This window comes from Takifugu flavidus, unplaced genomic scaffold (genome assembly GCF_003711565.1).
Source record: "Takifugu flavidus isolate HTHZ2018 unplaced genomic scaffold, ASM371156v2 ctg224, whole genome shotgun sequence".
Taxonomy (NCBI): domain Eukaryota; kingdom Metazoa; phylum Chordata; class Actinopteri; order Tetraodontiformes; family Tetraodontidae; genus Takifugu; species Takifugu flavidus.
The window spans coordinates 7,158-31,789 of record NW_026621892.1 but is presented as its reverse complement, the minus strand read 5'-3'; the positions used below and the strand labels follow the sequence as shown (position 1 = coordinate 31,789).

General features: G+C 45.7%; 1 protein-coding gene, 1 long non-coding RNA gene and 2 other non-coding genes across 4 annotated transcripts; 3 read left to right on the top strand and 1 right to left on the bottom strand.

The window, feature by feature from the left end:
• Window positions 1-11,220: 11,220 nt before the first annotated feature.
• Window positions 11,221-14,417, bottom strand: LOC130519835 (uncharacterized). Its single transcript, XR_008948483.1, has 6 exons — window positions 13,675-14,417; window positions 13,506-13,577; window positions 12,770-13,412; window positions 12,552-12,671; window positions 12,338-12,415; window positions 11,221-12,071 (listed from the first exon to the last, which is right to left on the bottom strand). It is a non-coding gene; the product is annotated as an uncharacterized LOC130519835 (long non-coding RNA).
• Window positions 14,418-15,640: 1,223 nt separating this feature from the next.
• LOC130519840 (5S ribosomal RNA) lies at window positions 15,641-15,759 on the top strand. Its single transcript, XR_008948487.1, has one exon. It is a non-coding gene; the product is annotated as a 5S ribosomal RNA (ribosomal RNA).
• Window positions 15,760-16,786: 1,027 nt separating this feature from the next.
• On the top strand, window positions 16,787-16,904 carry LOC130519842 (5S ribosomal RNA). The gene has a single exon (XR_008948489.1). It is a non-coding gene; the product is annotated as a 5S ribosomal RNA (ribosomal RNA).
• A 2,366-nt stretch (window positions 16,905-19,270) lies between these two features.
• On the top strand, window positions 19,271-20,492 carry LOC130519833 (alpha-1-antiproteinase-like). The gene is made up of 3 exons (XM_057023424.1): window positions 19,271-20,030; window positions 20,122-20,192; window positions 20,268-20,492. Exons 1-3 carry the CDS (start codon window positions 19,397-19,399, stop codon window positions 20,475-20,477), a joined length of 915 nt encoding a protein of 304 aa, XP_056879404.1. The 5' UTR covers window positions 19,271-19,396; the 3' UTR covers window positions 20,478-20,492.
• The last annotated feature ends 4,140 nt before the right edge of the window (window positions 20,493-24,632 follow it).

The following is a 24,632-nucleotide window of genomic DNA, read 5'->3' as shown; positions in this document are numbered from 1 at the left end:
CCCCTGACTGCACATTTCTCCAACAATGATTGGCCTAGTGTGTCACTTGTTCTCCAGATGAGAGAAGGAAGAGAGCCACCCACAGTGTGTTTGATTGCCCCACTGCAAGCTCAATGCTGCCAGAAAACATTGCAGGAGCATCAATTCCCCTCAGGGCATCAACAAGGACCTCAGGAAAAGGTGCAGCTGCCACCTACTAGAGACAAGCACACTGAGCTGAGATTCAAAGCCCTCTCCTCCCAAGAGAAGAGCTTGTTTGTTGGAGCTCTTCTGGGCGATACCTGGTGCCACAGCTCCAGCTCAGCCCGTCTCTGGAGCTGAGGTGGAGCTTAGCAAGTTTCATGGTTCTCCACCACTTCCTCTTGCTGAGGACCTTCTCAGCTGGTGGTTTCTGCTCCACCTTCCAAGTTGAGCAGGTGATACTTCTGCATTCCTGCCACCAGTGTCTCTGCAGAAAGAGTCTTCTCTACTGTTTTATATTAGATTGTAGAAAATTAGGATTTTTGGTTGATGTCTTAGATGTTGTTGACTAAGAGCAGGTTTTTCTTTAATAACATAGAATAGATATAGATTAATGAGATATATGATCTATTCATGACTACTTCCACTACTATTATACACATACTTCCATATTGTCTTAGATTGCAAGCTGCATTTATTGCATCGTTCATAGAAAGTCATATTTGTGAGGAGAAAAACTCAAATCAGGTCATTTTCTTTAATGACCATTACAACAGAAGGAGGCGATGAACAAACAGATTTATATAAAAATGTGTGAAAACTTATGGATGGAAACCTTTTTAAAATGGTTGCATTGTGTAGAATCGGTGGAGAATCAACTTGTTGACTTCTGATTTGGACTCCAATGGAAGTGAGGTGCAACAATTGTGGATGCTGAAAGCTTCAGATCTTCATGAAGGTTTCTGTGGTTGGACTGACCTGCTGCCCCTTTAAGAGGGAGGCAGGTTTGGGCTTCTGGCTGGAATGAAGCCACCTCAGATGAGAATGACTGCAGGCTTTCGGTACCAAGGTTTAACAGGGTGCTCACTTCACACTTGGGCTTTTTCTTTTTTTGGGATGGCTTTTCTCAGGAGAGAAGGGGCATGGCACACTGCAGCAGCTTTCTTTTTGGGTTTTCTAGTTTTCCTTCTGATCTTTAAAAGACAGGAAGAACCATTTTTGATTGGTCTGAATGTTTGGGCGGTTTTGTGGCCAGCCTAAAATAAAACAAGACAAATCTACAACTGATACTTCCTTTCTAGTCATTGATGACCATCCTCACATGGGACAGATTTCCACAACCAATTTAATACTGCAAATCTGTCCTGTGTGGTCTTTTTTCTGAGAACTGTAACACTACGTTTATAACAAAGATCAAACATGTAAACAGTTATTGTCTAACTAGTTACACCTGGGAAAGTACTGGATCATCTCTGACTGACCTGAGAGTCTCCAGCTCACAGAGAGGATCCTGGAGAAAACCACAGAGCTGCTTCACTCCTGGATCCTTTAGCTGGTTCCCACTCAGCTCCAGAACCCTCAGATGGGAGGGATTGGACCTCAGCGCCGAGGCCAGAGAGTCACAGCTGATCTCTGATAAACTGCAGCGCCACAGCCTGGAAAAGGAATAAATGGGGTAAATAAAAACACATTTCTAAATCTGAAAATGAAGAGAAAAGCAGAAAATGTAAAGAAATTTAGAAAAGACCAACAGAGGCCTCCTGACCTGAGCGTCTCCAGTCTGCAGTTTGGATGCATCATTGCAGAAGACAGTAACTTTACGTCGGCATCTGTCAGGCTTTGGTTCCATCTTAAGCTCAGCTCCCGTAGATGAGAAGGGTTTGACGTCATTGCTGAGGCCACAACTTCCAATGACTCTTTGAAAGAAAACTACGAGACAGTCTGTTGTGTATAAAACAAAAATAGTGAGTCAAACTTTGGGATTTCTCATCAACTTATCTGAGAATCTACCTCAACACAAATGTAGCTCATTTCCTGGAAAAGCTAAATTCAACACCGTAGAGCAACAGTTTGAACGACCATCAGATCTGAAATGCAACTGAACTATTCTCAACATTGTCTTATTTTAGAACAGCTCATAATTACTCAATATTTAAAATGATTGTAGCAAATGGTTTAAAGAAACGTGCATCTTTTTATCTGTCTATCGGCTCTTTGGATATTTTGCATTTCATCCAATTTGTACGATGGTGCGTCAAGTCTTAATTCAGCGATCCGATCGATGACATCAGAGTCTCTGGTTGCATCGATTGCCCTCAGCTTCTGTTCTATCTGCCTGTTTCCCTTCAAATCATTTTCACTGCACCTTTTGTTGCTAGTGATGAAGTTGCCACCTAACGGGTGTGGAAAGGCTCAAACAACTTTGTGGGTCACATAAAGGCTCCAAACGGAACCGCCACAAAGACCTAAAACACCCATTTAAACCAACGAGGCCGGCTGTTTTTACGTTGAACAAATGAAGCAAAATAGTCACGTGTCATTAGTTAAAATGTGTTTTTCTGTTGTTAGAATACGATGTATACAAACAAACAAGAGTTATTTAATGACATGACAGTACTTTCATGATAGTCAGTTAACTTGTGGCTCCTATTATTCCTGCCTTATGTTGGTTTGTCTGGATTGACCTTTGAACTTATATCCAGCCAGTGTTGAACATTTCTGGATGAATTGTTGTTTTTTCAATTTATGGACGCTGCAATGGAAATAAAGAATTGAAGGAATGACCACTGGAGGGGGTATTGCTACCTGACATGATCCACTCGCTTGATTTAAACGCCGATGTCCGGCCCCAAAAATCTTTACTTACTCGGCCTTCCTGCAGTTCCTCACAGCTGGAATCAGGCGACGTCGTCCCTCCACTGAGGTGTTGTACTGCCGCAGGTTCAGCTCATCCAGAACCTCCTCTGACATCTGCAGCAGGTAGGCCAGAGCTGAACAGTGGATCTCTGACAGTCTCCTCTTTGATTTCTTCTCTGACTTCAGGAACTCTTGGATCTCCTGATGGACTGACTGATCCTTCATCTCCATCAGACAGTGGAAGATGTTGATGCTTCTGTCTGGGGAGGTTTCATAACTGTTCTCCTCCTTCAGGTTGTTGAGGACCTTCTGGATGGTTTCTGGGTGGCTGTTCCTCTGATCCAACAGTCCACCCAAGATCCTCTGATTGGACTCCAGAGAGAGACCATGAAGGAAGCGAACAAACAAGTCCAGGTGGCCATTTTCACTTTTGAGAGATTTCCTTAGTGCTCTCCTGAGGAAGTCATCAAGAGATTTCATTAGTGCTCTCCTGAGGAAGTCATCAAGAGATGTGACTGGTTCAGAATATTTTAGGAACTGACTTATAACCGCTGTGTCTTTCCTGGTGTAACAGTGGAACATGTAGACGGCAGCCAGAAACTCCTGAACGCTCAGATGAACAAAGCAGTAGACTGATTTCTGGAAGATCACACTCTCTCTCTTGAAGATCTCTGTACAAACTCCTGAGTACACCGACACCTCGGAGACGTCCAGTCCACATCGCTCCAGGTCTTCTGAGTAGAACATGATGTTTCCTTTCTCCAGATGTTCAAACGCCAGCCGACCCAACTTCAGAAGGAGTTCTTTATCAGCCTCAGTCAGTTCCTCTGGTCTCTGCTTTCCTCCATACTTCTGCTTCTTCCTCTTTATCTGAACCCTCAGGAAGTGTGAGTAGAGGTCAGTCAGGGTTTGGGGCAGCTCTCCTCTCTGGTCTCTGGTCATCATGTCCTCCAGAACTATAGCAGTGATCCAGCAGAAAACTGGGATCAGACACATGATGTGGAGGCTCCTGGAGGCCTTGATGTGTGAGATGATTCTCTGGGACAGATCTTCATCACTGAACCTCCTCCTGAAGTACTCCTCCTTCTGGGAGTCAGTGAAGCCTCGTACTTCTGTGATCCTGTCAACACAGGAGGGAGGAATCTGATAGGCTGCTGCAGGTCTGGAGGTGATCCAGATGAGAGCTGAGGGAAGCAGGTTCCCCTGGATGAGGTTCACCAGGAGCACATCAACGGACGATACTTGTGTGACATCAGAGATGAGCTGATGCTTGTTGAAACCCAGTGACAATCTGCTTTCATCCAGGCCATCAAAGATGAACAGAAGTTTCCAGACAGTCAGATCTTCTGCTCTGATCTTCTGTAATGTTGGATGGAAAACATGAAGCAGTGAGAGAAGACTGTGCTGCTCATCTCTGATCAAGTTCAGCTCCCTCCATGAGAGCGGAAGCACCAGACTGATGTCTTGGTTCTCCAAACCTTCTGCCCAGTCCAGACTGAACTTCTGCACTGAGAAGGTTTTTCCAACGCCGGCGACACCGTTGGTCAGAACCACTCTGATGTGTCTCTGTTGCTCAGATAAGACTTTGAAGATGTCCTGGCACTTGATTGGAGTGTCCTGGATGTTCTTCTTGGAGGTTCTCTCAAGCTGTCTCACCTCATGTTGTGTGTCCACCTCCTCACTTTGTCCCTCAGTGATGTAGAGCTCAGTGTAGATCTTGTTCAGCAGGGTTCCACTTCCTGCTTCATGAGTTCCTTCAGTCACATGTTCACATCTTCTCTTCAGACTCATCTTATGACCTTCTATCACCTCCTGCAGATCACTTCCTGAACATAAGTAAACCAATGATTTCCATCTATAATAAATCATCAACACAACTACAAATTCATGACATCACAAATTAAATCTCATATTGAACAGTTTTACTTTGTTTGGACTTCATTTCAGCATCTCCAGATCTGCTTCCAGATTGTGAACAAGAGGACTCTCCTGGTGGAGCTGACTGGTCCCAGTTTGATAGGATGTGCTCCCCCCTCTCACTATGAAACACATCTCTATTAGTCCTTTGATTTATAGGATGAAAGAACCTGATCAAGACTCAATATTGTTCCAGCATTTATGTCTGAATTCATCTTTCAGTTTAAACCTGATTCTTGTTTCTAATCAACAATATTCACATTAAGTCTGTAACTATATGACTGTCTGAGGTTTAAGTGTTAAACATCTCCAATAATAAACTCACAACCTGCTGCTGTTAATGTGACTAACAGCTGCCACACAAACACATCATCACGCTTTAGTTTTCTCACATTTGGTCTGAACTTCTGAAGGTTATTACTGCATCTTTGGACATGTCACTCTTCAGGGACACCCAGCTGGGCACTGTGGACTCTGCTCTGTCCTCGTCCATCCTGAGGAAACATCAGAAATAGTGATGAGACTGTGATGAAGGTAAATAATCTGTAGAGGTTGGAGTTAAATAATCCCAATTCACTGCATTTTTATCAAACAGGAACATTTCTAATCCATTCTGGATAACAACTGAATCAATAAATCAATGATGTCTCTGTATCATTTTCATGTTTTCAGAGTTTAAGCTGCTTTTTTTAACTGTTCCCTGCAGTGAGAAAAGAACTGGCACCTTTTCCAGCCCCTCATCCTGCAGCACTGAATGTGCTCTAAAGTTCTTTCCAGAGCAAACGTTTCTGCACTTGCAGCAACATGTTGTAGTCATGGATCCGTGAGGAGAACCGGATACAGGAAACGCCCCCACTTTGATCCCAAAACCCAACTGGTGGCCAACGGTGGTCCGGCAACGATGGGGACGCTGGTCCATCGGGCCGACAACACTGGTTTTCCACAGGCCAACATGGTGAAAGGACTGTCTTCAGCTCAGCCACTAAATTATCTGGTGCTACATAAACATACTAGTCAGGACTTTTTAACTCCCCTCATTTGTTCCCCTCTTCAATTATTTCTATGATCCAAGTCCTCAAAGATCACTGCTCTATTTAAAATAGATGAAAGAAATGACACCCACTCCTGCATTTCTTTCACAGTGGTTCCACAACATTGAACAATAAACCACTGTGAGAAAACGTGCAACATGAACCCAAAATCCTGTTGGTGTCCTGTGATCCTGTGTGGATTTAGTTATTTAGTTTATTGTCTTAAATTGGTCCGGCTGAGAGATGCTAACTTGCCCACAATTAGATGTTGTTTGACAGGTAATACCAAAATATCCAGCTGTAACCTGGACTGTTGAACAACTCTAATAACTTTATGAGCTTTTCACCTGTCACAAAAATGTCGCTCTTCCTGCTTCGTCTGAAGAGAATAGTTTCACTTTTAAAACCTAATCAACAGCTTTATGGCGTATATATTACTACCATTAAAGCATTCTGGGAGGGTTTAAAGTTCTTTTAGGATCAGTAGCAAAGAGCAGAAAAATAAACTAAACTTCACTTAGAAAGACTATTCAACTATAACTAAAGCCAGACTATAAGAATGTTAAATAAGACTTATTCATTTATAATGTATAATGATGTTTTGTGCTAAAACTAAATATGAAGTCTCATTGATTCAAATCTTGATTTTATCTCCAAACACAACTGTCAATTCTTTTCAATAATGCTCTTCGTTTCCACTCACCTTGTCGGTCTTCAGTCTTCCTGCTTAGTCTGAAAGGAATACTTTTAAAAACTGGTTTGTTGGGTTCCCAGTTTCTGGGAGCGTTGTTGCTGGTGTCTACCTGCAGGGGGCGTGGAGGAGCCGCTCATCAGCCACAGCTGGCCCCGCAGACACACGCACCTGCGGTCTCTCTTCAATCTCCCGTTAGATTTAAGGACAGAACTCCCGTCTGCCAGCGGCGGAGGTTTTCATCACCAAACCCTGACTCCTGTGGCTTGACTATTTTTGAGAGTTTTCCTAGCGGACTTGTTTTGGACTCTCTCGAGGTCTCTCCGCCTCTCTGTGAACGCGGACCGAACTGTTCTTGTTCACTTTAAAATAAAGACGCTTTTCGGACACCATTCTCCGCCATTATTCAACCTGGTTAAATAAATAAGATTTAGGATGCTTGACAGATTTTAAAGACTTGTAAAAGCAGCATATTTCTGCAGCCCTGGAGTCCAGGAGGAGCAGCAGAGGTCAGAATGTGTCGGAGCGCGTTTAACTATTGTCTGCAGTTCCACGCGTGTCCACCGGGTGGCGGTAAAGCATCACATGATATTTCTCCTTTTTGGAACTTCTTCAGCTGCGTTGAGCTTTAAATCTTCACCTGTCGCTCCCTTTAAGCTCTAAACTTTGCGGTTCGTGTGTAGTTTGTTGGTTTAAATATTTCTGATAAATTCTTATGAGTGAAACTGTCAATGACCAATAGAAAGTTTGTCCATTGTTCTACTGCGTCACACATTTTCATTATTTGTCATTTTTGGGTCTAAACTGGACCAGTTCTGTGAGCTGTTTTGCTTTTTCTGTGCACCAGATGTTCCAGGCAGGTTCCATCATCGGACACAGACGGAGACAGGTCACGTGACAACAGTCAGCCTTTAGTTCTTTATTACAGGAGGATCTGGTTTATATACAGACACGTATCTGCAAAATACTAAAAAGTATATGAACCCAAAGTACTAAAAAGTCTACATCCACGCACACGCGTGTATTAAGTGTTTATACACACGTGTGCGCGTACGTGCACACTGTATATTCATCTAATAACTGTTAGTTTCTAAAACAGCAAAGTAGAGTCACTGAGGCACGGCTTCACCTCCTTTACACCGAGGTTTCCCTGAGCAGGTGTGATGAACTGTTGCAGAAGGAAAAGCATGGAACATGTTAATAACCGGACACAACAACACTCAGGTTTATTGTCTGACGGCATCAGTGTCTCTGGTTGCATCTGTCTGAGGAGCATTGTGAAACCAGGAGCAGTAAATGGGGGGGGGGGGGGGGGGCAGTGAGTGGATGCTGCATTCATCAAACACACAATAGTCAGAAGAGAAGAAGGAAGAACAGAAGCCCGTGTTCCTCAGTGTTGGTGTGGAGATGCCTGTTTGGAGGAGCAGGAAGCAGGCTGGACTCTTCCAGCTGGCTTTAATGCCACTTCTCTTCTGAGAACCTCCCAGCAGCTTTCTCTCCACCATCTTTTTACGCTGAAGGTTTTTGATCATTTCAGGTCAGATGTTCTTGGACTGAGGTTAAACATGTTTGTTCTTGTGCTCGGAGCGAACCGATGATCCTCTAAAGTCAGGCATCCTAAAGGTGGATGTTTTCTGAGGCCTGGAGGCTTTAAAGTGGCGCTTTTACCCACTTGTCCTCGTTCTGTTGGAAACTTGATCCAAAAACCTTTTCTGGAGCTTCATGTTCTGCTTTTTTGAAGGAATGAAATGGTTTCATCAGCGCTGCCGGGGGCTGAGCAGGCTTCATAAATCTGAAGCTCTGAGATCCTTTAAAGATCTCCTGGAATCAGCAGATGGGGGTTTGATCCAAAACTGTAAGAATCAGTCAAGCTATCAAATCTTGACTCAGTCCAAGCGTGAACCAGTCCATCCAGAGCTGATTATGGCTCAGCCAGGAGGAAAGCACGGCCTGGGGGGGTTCATATGGAGCAGGCACACTCTGGCTCTATTGCTACTGAAAACAGCCCTTCAGCACAGCAGCCTGGAATGCAGTTCTGGAGAACACCTGTTCCCAACAGAACCTGTTTAAAACGGGACCAGTAAAGATGCCCGGCGTGACCACGACCACGGGGAGAGAGGGGGGGGCAGAGACAGGCGGTAACGCCGCTGCCCACCGATTCACCTGGAAACAACAAAAACCCCAGCAGCTTGGACCCAATATGGCAGCGTGTTCCTCAGAAACGCTCCTCAAACTCTCCCCACAGCTTCATTGCTAAACAGGATTTGGGTTTTTTTGTCCGTGCTAAATGGAAAGTGTTTGTCCTTTGGTGGTCCAACAGGACCACGATTTGGATGGAGGGATGATTTGATGTTATTGAGAATAAAAACAGCTGAAAATGGAAGCGGAGATGTTTCAGAGCACCAGAGTTCAGAAAGAGTTTCTAATCAAACACCGCCTGTTGGGAATGATGAATGGATGAATTTTTATTTAATTTAGACTAATTTAGACTAATTTTAACATCCTCAAAAGAAATCATTTAAAGCTCATATGTCAGAGTCAAGGTCGAGGGTTTTCTATGGCCCCCGGGATGATATTGATTTATTATTAGAACCGGCCCGCAGGCCGCAGATGTTTTACACAGGCCAATACTACATTTCCCACAATGCAACGGTGACAGTCTGAGCAGGAGGTGGCTTCATTTAATTATTTCTCAGTAGTCATTAGCATAACAGCAAACGTTAACTTCCAGATACCCATAAAATGGCAAAAGGGAAGGTGGACACTGAGAACCGGGGATCGGATCGGCCGCAGACCGATGGACCACGTCTGCGTAGTCTGGATCCACGAGCCTCAGGATGTCCTTGTCCCCATGATGATACTGCAGCAAACTATCAATAGCGTCTTTCATGGGAGAGTCCAGCGTGTGTGGTCCAAGACAAACACTCCACCACCAGTCTTCATGGGTCCAGTGCGGCGCTCCTCGGCGAGGACTTCAGCGGCAGGGGCAAAGCTCCAGAGACGTCTGGAACACAAACAAAGCAATAATGCATCCTTAGTAACTCATATTATCGCGATATGGGCTATTGAGAAAACACATTAATATCCATCCCTTAATAACAGAAAGTGTCATATTTAACACATCAAAAGATTGAGATACACTGACCACAACCTAACTAAATCTATTTATTTTCAATCATTCGAACGCCTTAATTCCAACATGCCGCTCTGAAAAAGACGATTATCGTTGACCCGCCCACTGATCTTTCAGGATCCTGGTCATCCTCTGCTGGAATCTCCTTTACACGTCCAGCAGCAGAGAGATGGAAGCTGACAGGTGGCGCAGGGGAAGTGACGGCACAGCAGTCGCTTTGCCCAGCTGGAGGAAGTGTGCCCCAGGAGCATCGTCTGGAGCGGGAGGGGGCACAAGAGCCGAAGGCGGATCCCTCTGCTGCATTTTGTGTTTGTCCCAGTCCAGAGGGAGCGGACGGCAGCCCGGTTCTCTGGACTCCAGCCCAAACCTTTCTCCAGTGTCTCTGTCAGAGAGGTGAACGCAGGGCACTTGTCTTGTCCCGTCACTGCCATGGAAGCAGAGTTCAACTCCCACATTGGCAGGGTCAAAGACAGCAGGGAGGACGGCGCCGGGCTTCTTCATGTCTACCGGTCGCTGAAAGTTCCACCGCACAACGCCGTCATGGCCTGGGCCTGGAACAGTTCAGGGGAGACCTGCGTACCCGTGACCCACTGGGCCTGCTGGAAAGGTAGCCCTCCTGCTGAGATGTACCACGGACAGGGATCCAGACGGGGACTTTGGCACCTTCGCCCGCTACGTGGTTTAGCTGAAGGGTCCCTCCGTCCCTGTCCATTATCCCCTCAGACAGTTCCGGGTCACTGAGGCAACCACGGAGGATGTGAACCCTCTGAACGCGCCACGTCTTCAGCATGGATGGCTTGAAGAGTGGGACATGGTTAGGGTCCGTGGCCAGGTGAAAGTGCTGCAGAACTCTCTCCACTCTCTCCAGCAGCTCGCTGGGTTGTGGAATTTTAGTTCTGCAGTGCTTCGGACGTGCCGTTTGGTGGGGTGGCTGGACGGATTCCGCAGAACTCGTAGGCATCACGGAGCCTCTTCAGGTCTTCCTGATCCACCACAGAGAAGGCGGCAGAAAGGAGCGGGCAGAAAAGGCTGAACAGAGGATGGTGCTCAGAGGTGCACTCTCGTCCAAAGCGCCTCATACAGTGAAACCAGTCTGGCTTCACAACGCTGCTGCTGTTGTATGTTGCCGTGAGGCGCAGGTGTTGGTCAGTGCTCCAGAGGTGGATCCTGCATGGCAACAATGGAAGGGGTGGTCTTCCAGGCATCCCAGCACAGATGTTCACCAGGGACGCAGTCCGGGATCTTAAATGGAGCGCAGCAATCCCTAAATGCGAGGCAGAGACATAGAAATATGAGCTCTAAAGGAAGAATTGTAACATTAAATATCAAATTTCTTCAAAGACAATGACTTGCAGAGAGCATTTTTCAGTTTGAATGACGGCAAACAAAGAAGATGGCTGATCTCACCTGTCCATCCAGTGGTAGCCGGCCTTTCCACCCCAGCGTGGCTGTACCTCTGGGCCATTCCTTGCTACATCGGATGCAGGGACCTTTCTGTCTCAGCCTGAACCATCACCCAGGACACAATGAGCCAGTTCTCATTCATCACTGCGAAACTGGACATGGCTCCAGATGCCAGTGTCACCTTCCTCGCCATCTTCCTCGTGTGGTCCACCTGAAAACTGCCCCAACGTGCCCTGGAGGAGCTTGGTCAGAGACGGCTGTTGACGCTTGAACTCATCCAGCAGGCAGTCAGTCAGGTAGAATCCGGACACAGACACCCCACCCCAACCTTCTTGGTCCTCGTATGGCCCGAAAGCACGTGGCCGATCTTCCATCCTCACGTACTGGCCCATGGTTCTCTGTCCGTACGCCCCAGCCTCGGCCTCCCTGACGTTCTGTACAGCGTGCAGATATGCCAGGTGAGCTCGTTCATACTTGAGGTGCATGAGCTCATTCACCTGGTTCGCCATATCGGTCGGTGACTTGCCAGAACGCCGCAGTTCATCCATTACCGACTTGCACGCAGCCTTCTTGTAAGTCAGGAATGCAGGCAAAAGGTTAGTAAAGCGCACGGGCAGCTTCTCCACCCATGGAGGGTTGTCAGCGGACCAGTTCCTGCGACAGGCCTTGCAGCAGAGTCGCGAGGAAAAGATCAAATACTGGCCACGGACGCTGACGATCACTGGAGGTCTGCCCACGCCTGCAGAGACCACCTGAGGACGAGGACAGCTATGGAGGCACGGCAGGATGTCATTGTTCCTCAACCTGACCATGATGTGGCTCTCTGGCTTCCAAATGAAAAATGGATGGAGCTGAAAAAAGTTGGGGGACGGGAGCTCAGCCACCATGTCCAGTAGCTCCGGCTGAGGAGGAAGACGCCAAAGAGAAATTGCGTTCCCAGGGTTATGCACTGGTCGGGACCCAGGCCACAACCCAAGTTGTTGAAGCTCCGTCCTCATCCACAGCTTTTGATGTTGTGAGCAGATCCACTTGCTCATGTCGTGGTCAGGGACAGGCATGGGAACAGGAGCTATGGGAACTAGGATAAAGTAAAGAAGACAGTTGAACAACATAAAGTTCTCATTACTGAAGAGACAATTTCAGTGCCCCCGCCCTCACATGATATAAACACACGATACAAGGAAACACACACGCGCCTCGGACACTTGGTTTCATTCCAGAGCTCACACGTCAGATTTTTTCCATGTCAGTGACAAAGAATCGTGTCAATTTGAATGACCCCGGGACACTTTATTATTGTTCAACACCCCACGGAATGGGGGAAATTTCCATGGTTTAACATACCACTCTTTTGGTCTTGGGTAGAGTCCGTCAAAGGAGGCACTCTGCCGTCAGAGGTCTGTGCCGTGCAAGAGTCAGGTCCTGAAAACAAGTGCAGACTTGCTATTAAGAAATTACAGTCACTTCACCTGATGACAACATGGAAAGAACAGTCAGCTGGACATTACAGAGACATCAGGTTGTTCATCAGCCCTAAATAAAAGAAAAGGAAACATACCTGAAGTTGAGTGGGGCTCCTCTACCTTTGTGAGACCCTCTGTCTCTGTCACCAGGAAGGCCAGCTGTGGGGGGAGGGGCACAGGTCTCTTCCTCTTCACACCTGGTGAAGCTGGAACAGCTGCAGGTACGGTCATTTTCAAAAATAAATGACTTTATTTAAGGCAGCTGCAGTTAGCAGAACACTTGATTGGAGGAACAGAATTACAATGTTTTTACCATCAACTAGTGATGCCTGTAGCTCAGCGGTATCTCCAGGTGGGGCTTTGGAGCGTGTGGCAGATGGAACTAAAAAGACAACATTAGTTTAGTCAGTTCAGATTCAATGAGTTGTGAAGACGCCGTTATTAGTAGAAATTCAAGCAGCCTTATCGTTACTCCTCCTGCTTTTTAGAATTTTACATCATTAAAATAAAACAATATAATGGTCTCATTCACACCAATTGAAATGACAATGTTAATCAGCGCTCTCGAGGCCGAGCAGGAGGAGCATTGGGACTCGGTCAACAAACAGGCATTCGCGTGTTCGTACCCCGTGCATCCAAACTGTTTTTCAACGAAGCAGCAAAGAGAACAAAAACAAACACTTACCCTCCTCCTCATAGTCAATATCAGTTCATCATTGCACGGATCAATTCATAGTCCTCACGACGGTTATTATCACACCAACATATGAAGAGTAATATTAAAGGAACTCGGCCGGAACATCAAGAACACAAAAATAATAAGATAAGTTTCAGATTTGGAGAGGAATTCTTCATGGAAAGGAACGGAACTCCAGCTCTGAAACCTATTTTTCAGAAACCTGTCTTTGCTCCTGGTGGCACTCTCGGCAGGGCGGCTGCTGCTACTGGCATAGCATCTGCACACAGATGAAAAGAAAAACAATAGAAATCAGATACGGCATGGACTTTGTTTGTCTGACATGAAATAAATGTGGTAACGGTGTATTTACAGCTCTGGACTTGCAGATCAGAGTTATGGATGCTCAGCATCTCCCTTTCCATCTCCACGTCCTCCTCCATGGCTGTGTTAAAGACAAAAATACCGGCTACAGGTTATTAGTAGAAAAGAAAAAAACCTTTTCCCAAAGTTGAACTTGTCACATGAAGGAATGAGCATACCCAGGGGCTCAGCTGGGGCTTCATGGGATGCTCAGCAGGTGTGGAAGATGTGGTGGGCTGCTGCCTCTTCAGCAGGTTCTGCTGCAACCTGGACATTCGTGTACCTGGAACGCAGCGCCTGCCTATGACAAAATCAGCATAGCCATCACCTCTGCTGTCCCAGATCTCCTTCCACCTGCTCTTGGCTCGGGCACCAAATCCAACCAGCTGGTCGTCTTCAGATGAGGCAGTCACTCCATCCCCTCTTCCGGCCTCATAAGTGAGGAGAGCCTGGATTTCTTGGAAACTGAGGGCATAACTCACAAATGACTGGAGGCTGTCCTTACTGTGGCTGTCAGCCATACAGAGACCTGCTGCCTCCTCGCTCTGCACGTTCTTGATCAGATACACGGTGGATCCTACGTCATTCTGCAAAAGCCATCTGAATGACTTCCCTTTATATTTACCAAACTGCAGGACATAGTCTCCCAGCACCTCCATCTTATCTGAGGGATCCCCCCTCTTTGTCGGATGACGGCCAAAGCGTTCTGCCGTACGAGGTCCTCCCTCATGGCCGCAGACTTGTCCTGAGGAGTGGAACTCACCCGTTTGGCTTCATCAGATGGCTCCTGGAGGAGAAACCCAAGAGGCCCCTTGCGGAACACGACCCGAAGTTTCCCAGGGAAAAAGGCGAATTGCTTCTGCATGTTGAGCTGACATAAAGGAAAAATGTCTATTAATTTTCTCATTTTTATTAGACACTGATAAAAACAGTTCCACCCATTTTTCACATCACACCTGATAAATGTGATCAAAGGAATCTTAGGCCAGTAAAAGATAAAGTGTGGTACCATGCGTAAAGCTCTGTGTGTGTGTGTGTGTGTGTGTTTGTGAGTGTGCGCACACATGCAATTATCATGTAGGTGTGAAAGTGTAAGATCAAGGTTGTTGGGGTGTCGATTCAGGAGTTCAGAAGGTCAGTACCTGGTGTGGCTAGTGAGGAAAAGACTGGAAAGTGATGGTGTGTGTGTGTGTGTGTGTGTGTAGGTGTGTGTGTGTTGTGTGTGTGTGTGTCTGTGTGTGCGTCTGTGTGTGTGTGTGAGAGAGAACATGTTGGGGGGGGGCAGGAGGACAGTATCCCCTCTCAAAGACATTGGAAACAAAAACACACATTTGATGTAATAAAATGTAATACTACCACTACTAATATTACTACTAATAATAATTATAGTAATAATAATAATAATACCGAGACTTCAGTGCCACGACAAGTAAATCGGTTACTTGAATATAAAATATGAACAAGTTCATTCATCACTATCGTGTAATTTAATTTATGAAAAACTAGCTTGACAAAATATGACTATATTGTAGCATGACAAATACAGTACATTATAATTTAGGGCCAATTATAACACGTTCCTTGCTAATTTAGGACAGAATTGACCACAGCCTATGCACAATTACGAAAAGTTTCCTCATTAATTTAGTAGGAAATCAAGCCCAAACTTACCTTCAGCGAAGTTTACCAAAGAATGAACCAAGAATGGCCGATCCTCCGGAGAGGAGCCGCTCTTCATAGAAACGGCAGAACAGCGCCACGGGATGATAGCGGCCGGAAATATATTGCGTCCGTAGTGGTTTGGCACTACCATTGAAAATGAATGGGAAACGGTTTAGGGCCGTTTAGCTCCCGGCCATGGCACATTGCTTTTAAGTTGATTTCATTTATCGGAGTTGAATCTTGTTTGATTTTTTTGAAGGCGTTTCACCTCTCATCCAAGAGCCGTTCTAGGCAGATTTGATGATATGGCGCTCATAGGCTATATAGCCTTTTCTTTTTTGGGGAAATGGATTGGAGGCTGCTACAACATTGAGGTTTGGACTGTGACAAAGCAAAATGGACAACCTCCACCAGAATAAGTGTTTCAAGAAAATAAGTTTGAGTGTATTAACTTCAAAAGGCCATTTTCTTGCACCTGCTCTCGCTTACGGCCATACCACCCTGAGAACGCCCGATCTCGTCCGATCTCGGAAGCTAAGCAGGGTCGGGCCTGGTTAGTACTTGGATGGGAGACCGCCTGGGAATACCAGGTGCTGTAAGCTTTTTGCACTCTTCCACTGGGTCAGCAGAGGCCGCCAGTGTTCCTGATAATTATCCAGCCAGATGTAATTCACTTCTTAAGTACTTCTAACATTGAGATTTACTGTTGCACTGTTGTACATCGTTTGAGATTTAATATTTTATGAGTGTGTGTGTGTGTGTGTCTGTGTGTGTGTGCGTCCGTGCGTGCGTGTGTGTGTGTTTGTGTTTAAATAAAATTGAATTTCCCACTTTGGTCCACACTATTGTCAACATTTCTGTCTTCAAAAAAAGCCAACTCAAGGCGGCAGATTCCTGAATTGAAAACAATATCTAAAGAACTCAAGTATCATACTAACAACACTAATATTCCATCTGTCTATCCCCAACTGAATTAACTCCACACCTATCTCATCAGATTATTTGTAACAGAATAAGCAGATAACGTAGCATTTCCCTGTTCATATCTGCTACTTGCAATTTAGAATTTGTCAATAAAACTATGCTATGACACAAACTACAGTTTAATAGATGGCTGTGCTCCTAAAAAGAGCAGCATTTGTGACTCATAAACCTCACAGACACTGCTATGCACTTTAAACATTTTTATGATGGTGAGTTTTTCAATCAAATATCTTCTGTTTGATAATGCCCAAAGCTGGATTCGAACTCTCCCTCTGGGGTCTTCAGGAGGTTTCAATCAGGTTGTCTGTTACAGCAATTGTCAACTGGCCCGCACCGGCCCGGATCGATTCCCGGCCATGGCACATTGCTTTTAAGTTGATTTCATTTAACGGAGTTGAATCTGGTTTGATTGTTTTGAAGGCGTTTCACCTCTCATCCAAGAGCCGATCTAGGCAGATTTGATGATATGACGCTCATAGGCTATATAGCCTTTTCTTTTTTGGGGAAATGGATTGGAGGCTGCTCCAACATTGAGGTTTGGACTGTGACAAAGCAAAATGGACAACCTCCACCAGAATAAGTGTTTCAAGAAAATAAGTTTGAGTTGTATTAACTTCAAAAGGCCATTTTCTTGCACCTGCTCTCGCTTACGGCCATACCACCCTGAGAACGCCCGATCTCGTCCGATCTCGGAAGCTAAGCAGCGTCGGGCTGGTTAGTACTTGGATGGGAGACCTCCTGGGAATACCAGGTGCTGTAAGCTTTTTGTACTCTTCCACTGGGTCAGCAGAGGCCGCCAGTGTTCCTGATAATTATCCAGCCAGATGTAATTCACTTCTTAAGTACTTCTAACATTGAGATTTAATGTTGCACTATTGTACATCGTTTGAGATTTAATATTTAACCAATGTTGCACTGAGATTTAATGTTGCACTCTTCGGTTTGATTCCCGGTGTATTCCCTGGGAGGTCGTATCGGGCCTTTCTGGCCTTTGGGACACGTTGTCGTGACTATGTCTCTCGACTGGTCTGGGAACGCCTGGGATCCCCCTGGATGAGCTGGAAGAAGTAGCTGGGGAGAGGGAACTCTGGGCCTCTCTCTTTAGGCTGCTGCCCCCGCGACCCTACACCGGATAAGTGGTGGAGGATGGATGGATGCCAAAATCACTTCGGCATCCAGGTCTGGGAACAGCAACTCAAAACAGATCAAACTTTATGGCTATCGGAGCTCCGCCAAGCCTGAAACTGAATTGAATGTATATTTAAATAACTTTAAAACATTTTAAATACTACATCTGCTGCCACCTTCTATTAACACACGGTTTATTATTTTCTGTTAAATGGGGAACTTTCAAAAAGGTGTTTATCCACAGTTATAAAGATAAACTTTAATGGGAAGGTGAATGTTGTCTTGGAGATGTGTGCAACTTATCATATGTAAAATATATAAATTCATCCATGATTAAACTTATATCTTCAAGGATTATCCACATTAATCCAGATAGATAATAGAAAATATATTAACATCACAATGATTTATATAATGAAAAAACTAAAGTAAATCAGGCCCTTCCTCTTATTATGGGGTTACTGGAAATGTCTCTTTATTGAATAGGGACATAGAAAACTTTATTTTGTGGGTGTGTAATTTACCTATTGTATTGATTTGTCCTTAAAGTCTAATGGTGGCCAGCAAGGCTGCTGGACTCGTTCAGCCCCAGAGGTTTCACACACTGGGCCCCTGGACCGGGACCCCTGGGCTCCCCCCTGGGCCTGGACTTATCACCATACACTGTATAAATGGCTGATGCTAATGCACATCTGTCTGTCCCAGGGAGACGAGCCCCTCAGCTGTGGAGCTCCTTCAGGTTTCTTCTTTTCCTTAAAAGGGGGTCAGGCATCAAATTCAAAAAGAGTGAATAATTACCATTTTAAACATTAAGCATCTTGAATTTAAAGCTTCAAAAGCAAAGTGTTTGTCTACGTTCTCTTTCCCATTGGAACTACTCCTTGTAGAAATGATTTGGATAAAGAAAGACTTTTAAATGACTTTAAACAGACTTTGAGGAGCCTCACAAACATGAAACGGATCAGAACTGGGAGGTCTGGGCTTTGGTGTCTGCATATATGAAAATCAAAACAGATAAAAATGCAGCCAAACTAAAGTTCAGTGATGAGCTGTTTTATTGATGAGTAAGACTGACAAGCTGTAGGTTTGCTGCCTCATCTGTGGTCGGGATGCAGATGTGGACCTCACGATCATCATCATTCCAGCTGTGAACGGACGACGCAGGTAGAGGAGCTCAGATGGAAGGATGAGGACAGACGACACATTAATGGTTTTTATTCTTGGTTTGTGACTGTCCCAGTGAGACCAGTCCACTGTTTGGAAGTAGTTAAATCCAACCTCTACTCTGAGCTTCAGGCAGCAAACACGACAGTGGAAAACGGCTGTGCAAATATATTTTGGAGGACAAAGTTCAGCTGCTCTCTGGCGTTTGTGTAATGCAGCCTGGCTTTACCTGGACAATCAATGATGTTCAGCAGCGGCCTCAGCAATGATGAAGGCCCCTGATTACGTAACAGGTTGTCCTTCCCTTTTGTGAGGAACTTTCCTTCCTCCTCAGTCTCCTTCCTTCTGAAGAGTGAGCGCAGGCTTCACCTTCATGGTAAATGGTACCAGCAAACACTGGACTGGAGACGCTGGACACAAATGCAGGATGGGGAGGAGATCCATGCAGGCCAGTCAGGACACATAGGAGCAGCAGAATCCCCCAGAGGAAGAGGACTCTCTGTCTCCCAGGGTCCAGAAACATGTCTTCTACGCTTGAATGTACACCTATAGCAGCACTTTAATATGCACCATTTAAAGATGAATATAAATGTAGACCCTTTGGGAAGGTTTTTCCAGCTTCCATCAAGTTGTAGGTGCTGTTGGAGCACTAATAAACTAATGATTACACAGAAGCAGCACATCAGAGATAAAGAACAAAAAAAGCAAAGTCCAGCACCTTGTAGGGGAGGATATTTTGTAAAAGCCTCGGCTGCCGTTGCACCGTCGGGGCTTTGGGGGCCAAACAGCGAAGCAAGAGAAGGTGAGTGCACAGCATCACGACAGTCGTCATGACGAGGGGGTTATGCTCAGTTCCCTCACCGCTGTGGTTGGTGTGTGTTGAGGCACAAGTGGTTGCAGAGCAGCAGAACAAACACTAACCAAGATGCTCTTTGCCTTCTGCTTCTGTCTTGGTTCACTAAGATGAACGCAGCCCGGTGTGTCTGGATTTTGTCCATAATCATCTGTGTGGCCAGAGGCCATGTGGGGAACGACATTGGTCAAAACCAGAAGGAGCAGGACACCTCAGCTGACAACAGCACTGAGAGCCTTTCACTGGTCACTGCAGCCAACAGAGAGTTTGCCTTCAGGCTGTACAGGAGCTTAGCTGCTAACCCTGACTCACAAGGCAAGAACATCTTCTTCTCCCCAGTCAGTGTGTCTGTCGCCTTGGCCGCTTTGGCGGTTGGAGCACGTGGAGAAACCCACCGACAGCTTTTCAGAGGTTTGGTTTTCAACAGCACATGGCTGAGCCAGACGGATGTAGACCAGGCTTTTCAGAGCCTCTTTGAAAAGACGAAGAAGGCGAATGAAGTCACCAGTGAAGGGACGGCTGTATTTATGGACAACCTCTTCAAACCACAGCCTGAGTTCCTGGACACCTTGAAAAAGTCCTACTTTGCAGATGGATTCAATGTTGATTTCACCAAAAGCAGCGAGAGTGTAAACACCATCAACAAGTATGTGGAGGAGAAGACCAGTGGGAAGATTGACAAACTGGTAGAAAGTCTAGATCCGACAACAGTCATGTATCTAATCAGCTATATCTATTTTAAAGGTAAACACCTGGATGTGGTGCGATTTAGGCGTGTTTCTTATTCATTTGAAACTGTCAACCACAAACTGTGATTCCATGACTTGTAAAACAGGAAAATGGGAAACTCCGTTTGATCCAGATCTGACCAAGGAGGACTTATTCATGGTGGATGAAAAGACCAAGGTTTGAAGTCCACAGTCTTCGGCAAAACCTTCAACCGAATCTCATTTACAAATATGAAACTTTGAATTTTTTCAGATTCCAGTTCAGATGATGAATATTGAGAAGAGATTTGAAACCTATCGTGACCAGATGTTTAACACATCGGTCCTTCACCTCCCATTTAACAGCTCTCACTCCATGTTGCTGCTGTTGCCGGACGACATGGCAAAACTGGAGAATGCAATTTCTGCCGCTCATGTTACCAAATGGCTGAAATGGTGTGGAAAAGGGAGACTCAACGGCTAACTCTTGGTTATTGATGTGGCGGTTGGCTCCTGTCCGTCACCTCATGGTTGTGTCTGTCCCATATCTGTTCCCCAGGAAATACAGTGTTTATATTCCCAAATTCTCCATCAAAGCGTCATACTCACTGAAGACTGTGTTGACTGAAATGGGGATGGTAGACATGTTTGGTGACAGAGCAGACTTGAGTGGTATTGCAGGGGGGCAACAACTGGCAGTCTCAGAGGTAAAGATGTAAAACAGGAACAGCATCAACAATGAGCACAGATTTCTTTCTGACAATTGATTATGTCTGGTATTTCTTGTAGGTTGTCCATCAAGCTACCCTGGATGTTGATGAGGCTGGAGCCACTGCCGCAGCTGCTACAGGCATCACAATAACACTTCACTCCTATAATTATGTTCCAGTCCTGAAGTTCAATCGTCCCTTCATGGTTATCATCACTGACCACAGCTCAGATAATATCCTCCTATCTTCGTGTCAGTGCAGACTCGTGCGCGGGGCTCGTGCACATGAGGGTTAGGCTGGTTTGATGCAAGTCACAGTGGGGTGAGGGCGGGGCTTGTGTAGCATGTGCCGGCCCCTCTCAAACTGTAGCCTAGCTGGGCCTTGCTCACGCCCTGATGACTGGCAGGGACCCCTCACCTGTGCTAGTCTGGGCTGGGGAGGGGGCGAGGCAGAACTTTCCTCTTTCTCCACGAGGCGGGAGCAGCGAACGGATCTGTTATTGACTGAGTGTGTGTGGTCATGGCAGTGGCTTTTTTGTTGTTTCTGCTTCAGGCTGCAGAAGATGGGGTGCTGCTGTAGTAAGACTGACGAGTGGAGAGACAGCGACAGCGACAGCGAAAGCATCAGCGACATCGACAGTGACATCAGCAGTCTGTCAGACTTCCTGCCCTACAGTGGATGGAGGACGGTGATGGTGGAGCACAGGCAGCACACCACCGCAGGAACCCAGCAGGCATGGTTGGATGCAGATCTTAAAGGAGACAGCAGATATAAGGAGGAACCTGAGGTTCTTAGGAACCCAACACGTGGTGTCGGGCCCACCCTTGATTCAGATCCCTGTGTGGCGCTGCCCAGACTGAGCACAGGCGGAGAGGAAAACACTCCAGTTGGGTCAAAGCCGTCCAAACCGGTCCAGTCAACTCTTGTTGAGCCGCTGTCCGTTGCCTTCATGGTGACTGAGGCATCAGGTGACCATCAGAGGCCGAAGGTAGATCCAAAACCCCAACGCGATGATAAGGGCGGCGAGGAGTTACATGTGTTAACGACGGCTCCGCCTCAGGCCTTCAAAACAACGACCCGCAGCTTCGGCTGCATGTGCGACATTGATGCTGATGACCTTGAGCAAGAGCAGAGCCAGTGTGCAACAGCAGGAGCAACAGATGAGTCCATCAACCGTGCTGCAAACCAGGTTATTAACACCTCCTCCTGGACCAGACCCTGGTTCATTCCACACACCCCCTCCTGGACCAGACCCTGGTTCATTCCAAACACCTCCTCCTGGACCAGACCCTGGTTCATTCCACACACCCCCTCCTGGACCAGACTCTGGTTCATTCCAAACACCTCCTCCTGGACCAGACCCTGGTTCATTGCAAACACCTCCTCATGGACCAGACAGTGGTTCATTCCAAACACCTCCTCCTGGACCAGACGCTCCACCAAACGTCTCCCAGCATCTCCACGTCCCACCACAGTCACTGTGCACTGTTAGTAACAATGGGCCAGATTCACCAATATGTTCTTAAGAATCTTCTTAGATTCTTTCTTAAGTTGTGTTTAAGAAGTTTCTTAAGAAAACCCTACGTCGGATTCATCAACGCGTTCGTAAGCCCCAGAATTGTTCGCAGCTGTGTTCTTAGATTGATGAATGCCATCTGTTCGTAAGTTGAAAGCGCGTGCCAGGTGAGTGTAATTAACATACGATTAGCATAAGTCACCGCCCACTAATGCCCATAAAAGGAACTGCAGCAGGACCGTGTCGACAGAGCAAAAAGCAGCCAAATGCCCAAAGCGAAATGCCCAAGCTTGCCTCTCCACGCCTGATTTCTGACGCCGTGTTGAACAATCAAGAAAGGATGGCTAACACGCTTGATAAAATTGCCTCAACCCTGATGACTATAGCCAACACGCTTAAAGAAATCAACGAGAATGTAAAAAAATAAGAATGTAAAAAAAAAATAAACGTGTAAAACCTGTGCTCGGATTGTGACAATAATGCATTTTATTCACAAACGGGCAATTAATCGCGCTCGAACGTGAACCGCGTGCCTGCAGTCTGGCCCCATCATTGCGTCAGGACGCACATCCTCACGGGGTTGTGGCTCTGTGTCAAAACACATCCAGCGCCCCTTTAACATGCCGATGGTGCGTTCAATGGTGGAGCGACTGCGCGCATGCATCTGATTGAATAAAACTCCTGTGGAGTCTGAGGGTTGGTCAGTGGTGTCAACAACCAGGGAGCTAGGGCATACCCTCGATCCCCTAATAAAATAAATCAAGATAAAATCAAATAAAAAGACAGTTTTGGCATGGTTTCCAATTTGGTTGATTAATGTTAAGTCATTGGCACATTTACGTAATTTTAAAATTCTCCGTAAATCACCAAAAATAGGAAATAAACAAATAAATAAATAAATATGACAGAATTATCATTGTAATATTGAATTTTATTGAACTGCACAAGAGAAGAAAACACAACCATGCCAACATGTCGGCACTGAAATGTGCGCAAGAGTACTCCTGAGTGTTCGTAGGATTTGTTCTTACCTACGCATAAATCCAGGATAAGAAGAAATTGGTGAATGCCACAATCTTCAAAAAATGTTCGTAAGTGGGACTTAAGAACAAATTTGTTCGTAAGAACGTTTCGTGAATCTGGCCCAATGTGTGGACGTCTCCTGCTTCTGTGGCTGACGGTTGATCATCTCTGGCCAATCTATGATGTTCAGAGTTCTCTTTTCGTGGTCATTTAAATAGATCAATCTAAGTGTACATGCACCATATGTCCAGCAGTGTTCGTTTTTATAAAGTAGTTCTAGATTTCCTACCGTGCAGGATACTGCAAACAGAAATGATCTGAATTGTCTTCAAAAGATCACAGCTTATATGGGTAGAGATTTCCCTCTACTCATCCCTCTCTGTGTCTTACTCACCATCATTGTTCACCTCTGAAACAAGCCTCCAAAATCAATTTGTCACTTTCCTTTATTCTTTCTTTATTTACACAGCACCATTTTACAGGAATATTATTACAATTATTGTGTTAAAGCCATATTTCAATGTACAGTTTTGTATGAAAATATACAAAAATAAAGTTGGATCTGTTATATATCTGCCTCCTTTTGTCTCGCTGTTAGGAAACGGTGCCTGATTTCCTGTTGCGCTTTGCTCGACTTGTGGCTGAAAAGCTGATGAACTCAAAGTGTTTGCTCTGGTCCATGTTGGGGAAGGGAGGGGGGCCTGCGTGGAGCCTCTTGATGAAGTGGACCTCTCTTTGGTTCTGCCTTGTCCTGGAGGCTTTGATGGGCCTCCCTTTCCGACTGAAGGCAACGTACCAGCCTTCAACCTTAGCATTCTGCAGAGCTGTGTAATTGTTTTCCAGCACTATCTCTGAGAAGATGCACTCCCTGCTCCGACCGTTGGGCTGGAACACAGAAAGGTTCTCCATTAATCCATTAACTGTCCCATCTGGACATTACAGACGGGAGACAGCTAAAGACATGTTTCTGAGCTACTTTGAGAACCCCCAAATGGCCGCGTAGCAGCTGTAACGGTACGTTAGTAGTGACGGTACCACCAGCTCAGCTAAAAGGAGGCTACAGGTTCAAACACAGACATGTTTTGGTTCTGAATTTTGATAGTTGATCCCACTCCAAACACTGGCTGCCAGTGAGGATGGATGCAGGTTCCATGCCTCTGATGTCTTCACTGACATGAAACAGGTGAACATCAACCCTACTGAAATGTTCAGGTGAGGGGCCTAATGTCAAATGTGCTCATTATCAGTGTTTTCTACAGCAAATGTGTGTGTATGTGTGTGTATGTGAGAGAGAGAATAATTATTATATTGTTATCATTTAAATGCATTTGTATGTTTAGCACCTAAGTGCATGGAGAAGAAACAGTGTTTTTCACCTCTCTTGATTTAG

Bases quoted from the DNA above. Each gene is read 5' to 3' on its own strand.
- LOC130519833 (XM_057023424.1), top strand. From the start codon at position 19,397: ATGAACGCAGCCCGGTGTGTCTGGATTTTGTCCATAATCATCTGTGTG. The intron at 20,031-20,121 runs GTAAACACCTGG...CTTGTAAAACAG, and splicing joins CAGCTATATCTATTTTAAAG to GAAAATGGGAAACTCCGTTT. The intron at 20,193-20,267 runs GTTTGAAGTCCA...GAATTTTTTCAG, and splicing joins TGGTGGATGAAAAGACCAAG to ATTCCAGTTCAGATGATGAA.